Raw genomic sequence first — 1,570 nt, 5'->3', positions numbered from 1 at the left:
CTCCCTCCCTCCCTACCTCCCTCCCTCCTACCTCCCTCCCTGCCTCCCTGCCTCCCTAGATGCAACGACAATCAACACAGGAAGAACTCATCCGACTTCTACAGAGCGAACAAGAGCGTTGGGCGAGAGACCGGAGATACGAGGAATTTCTCAACGAGGGGAAATCGCGAGAAAAAGAAATTTACCGCAAAGGTAATTCTTTTGGCGAGCAGCACTGGCGGTATTGCGACCGCTTCCGGACTGGCCCCGACTGCGAGCACGCTGCAGGCCGCAAATCCTTGCCTGCAAGCGTCCCATCGCGCGCGAGCCATCCCCGACCCCCGCCGCCCCTCTCGGCCCAGGCGCCGCCGCAATGGTCGGCAAGAGCAACCGCGTCTGCATTCGCCTGCTGCGCGAGGACGGGTCCGAGGCTGGCTTCCTCGACCCTGGATCGCTCGGCAAGAATTCGAGGCTCGCCGAGTTCTTCGCAGACATCTTCAAGGGGAACAACATCATCCTCAACTCGGACGAGTTCAGCCCGGAGCTGAAGCGCAAGATGGACGAGGCGCCGCCACCACACGCTGCCGCTCGCCGAGCGCATTCGCTCACATGCGGCGCCCCCCCCCCCCCTCCCCTGTGCAGCTCGTGTCTGTCGCCGCGCAGTGTATCGAGACGCTTCCGCCCGACTCCAAGTTCCTGCAGCAGCTCATCTACGCGGCCACGATGCACGCGCGCACGTCGATCGCGCAGCCCAAGCAGGGCAAGCTGCAGAAGAAGGTCGTGGAGGCGCTCAACGGGTACTGGGAGAGCGCCGCAGACGCGCTCAACGGCGTCAAGAACTTCATCACCTGCGACGACATCATGGTGCCGATGGAGCGGATGCTCTCGATGCAGCAGCGCTCCGCCGACCAGTTCCAGGGGCTCGGCAGCCGCGTCACCGCGCTCGAGATCGAAGCGGTCAAGTTCAAGGATGCCCTAGCCCGCGTTGAAAAAATGGCGTTTTTGAGCGTGGCGGGGACCCAAGCGTGCGAGGCTCCCCTGAGTGGGCCGTTTGCCCCCCCCCCCCCCCCCCCTTCCCCCTATAGGTTCTGAATAGCGGCTTCTCGACTGTCCTAGGCCGGTTTATCGACGAGAACGAAACCCGCACGCAGGTTGCGCGCCTCCCCGCCTCCCCGCCCCCCCACCCCCGCCCCCGTCTCAGCAGTTACATTGCGACCCCCAACGTTGCGCAGGCGAACGAGGCGCAGCTGGACGCCGGCGTCGCGTCGAGCAAGGCGCAGGCAAAGGCGCTCGCCGCGCTGCACGAGCAGAATGTGGCGGGCGTCGCGCGCTGTGTCGAGCTCGAGCGCAGCATCTCCAAGCTGCGCGCGCGGCACGAGGAGCTCGAGGCGCGCGAGGAGGTGTTCGAGCGCGAGCAGGCGCTGCGCGTCTCCGAGCTCGACACCGCCCTCGAGCAGCAGAAGCTGCTGACGGCCGTGCTCTCCAAGAAGCTCGCCGAGATCACCTCTTTGAAGCTGCGCGACGCCAAGCGGCAGATGGAGGTGCGGGCTTTGCCTTTAGCCTCCACCCTCTGTGCGCCCCCCCAGCCCCC

At 65.6% G+C, this 1,570-nt stretch overlaps 1 protein-coding gene across 1 annotated transcript in view; it reads left to right on the top strand.

Moving 5' to 3' along the window:
* Nucleotides 1–352: 352 nt before the first annotated feature.
* The window catches only part of EMIHUDRAFT_237066 (hypothetical protein), a gene marked incomplete at both ends in the record, with an annotated part of 2,772 nt that continues 1,554 nt past the window's right edge, over nucleotides 353–1,570 (top strand). The window contains 4 exons of the mRNA XM_005778520.1: nucleotides 353–510; nucleotides 576–1,021; nucleotides 1,096–1,130; nucleotides 1,212–1,520. Of these exons, the coding sequence (XP_005778577.1) occupies nucleotides 353–510; nucleotides 576–1,021; nucleotides 1,096–1,130; nucleotides 1,212–1,520 (948 nt within the window). The remainder of the gene's footprint in view (nucleotides 511–575; nucleotides 1,022–1,095; nucleotides 1,131–1,211; nucleotides 1,521–1,570) is intronic.

Source organism: Emiliania huxleyi (genome assembly GCF_000372725.1).
Source record: "Emiliania huxleyi CCMP1516 unplaced genomic scaffold EMIHUscaffold_244, whole genome shotgun sequence".
Taxonomy (NCBI): Eukaryota; Haptophyta; order Isochrysidales; family Noelaerhabdaceae; genus Emiliania; species Emiliania huxleyi.
Note: the sequence above shows the minus strand (reverse complement) of the source record. Positions and strands in the feature narration are given on the sequence as shown.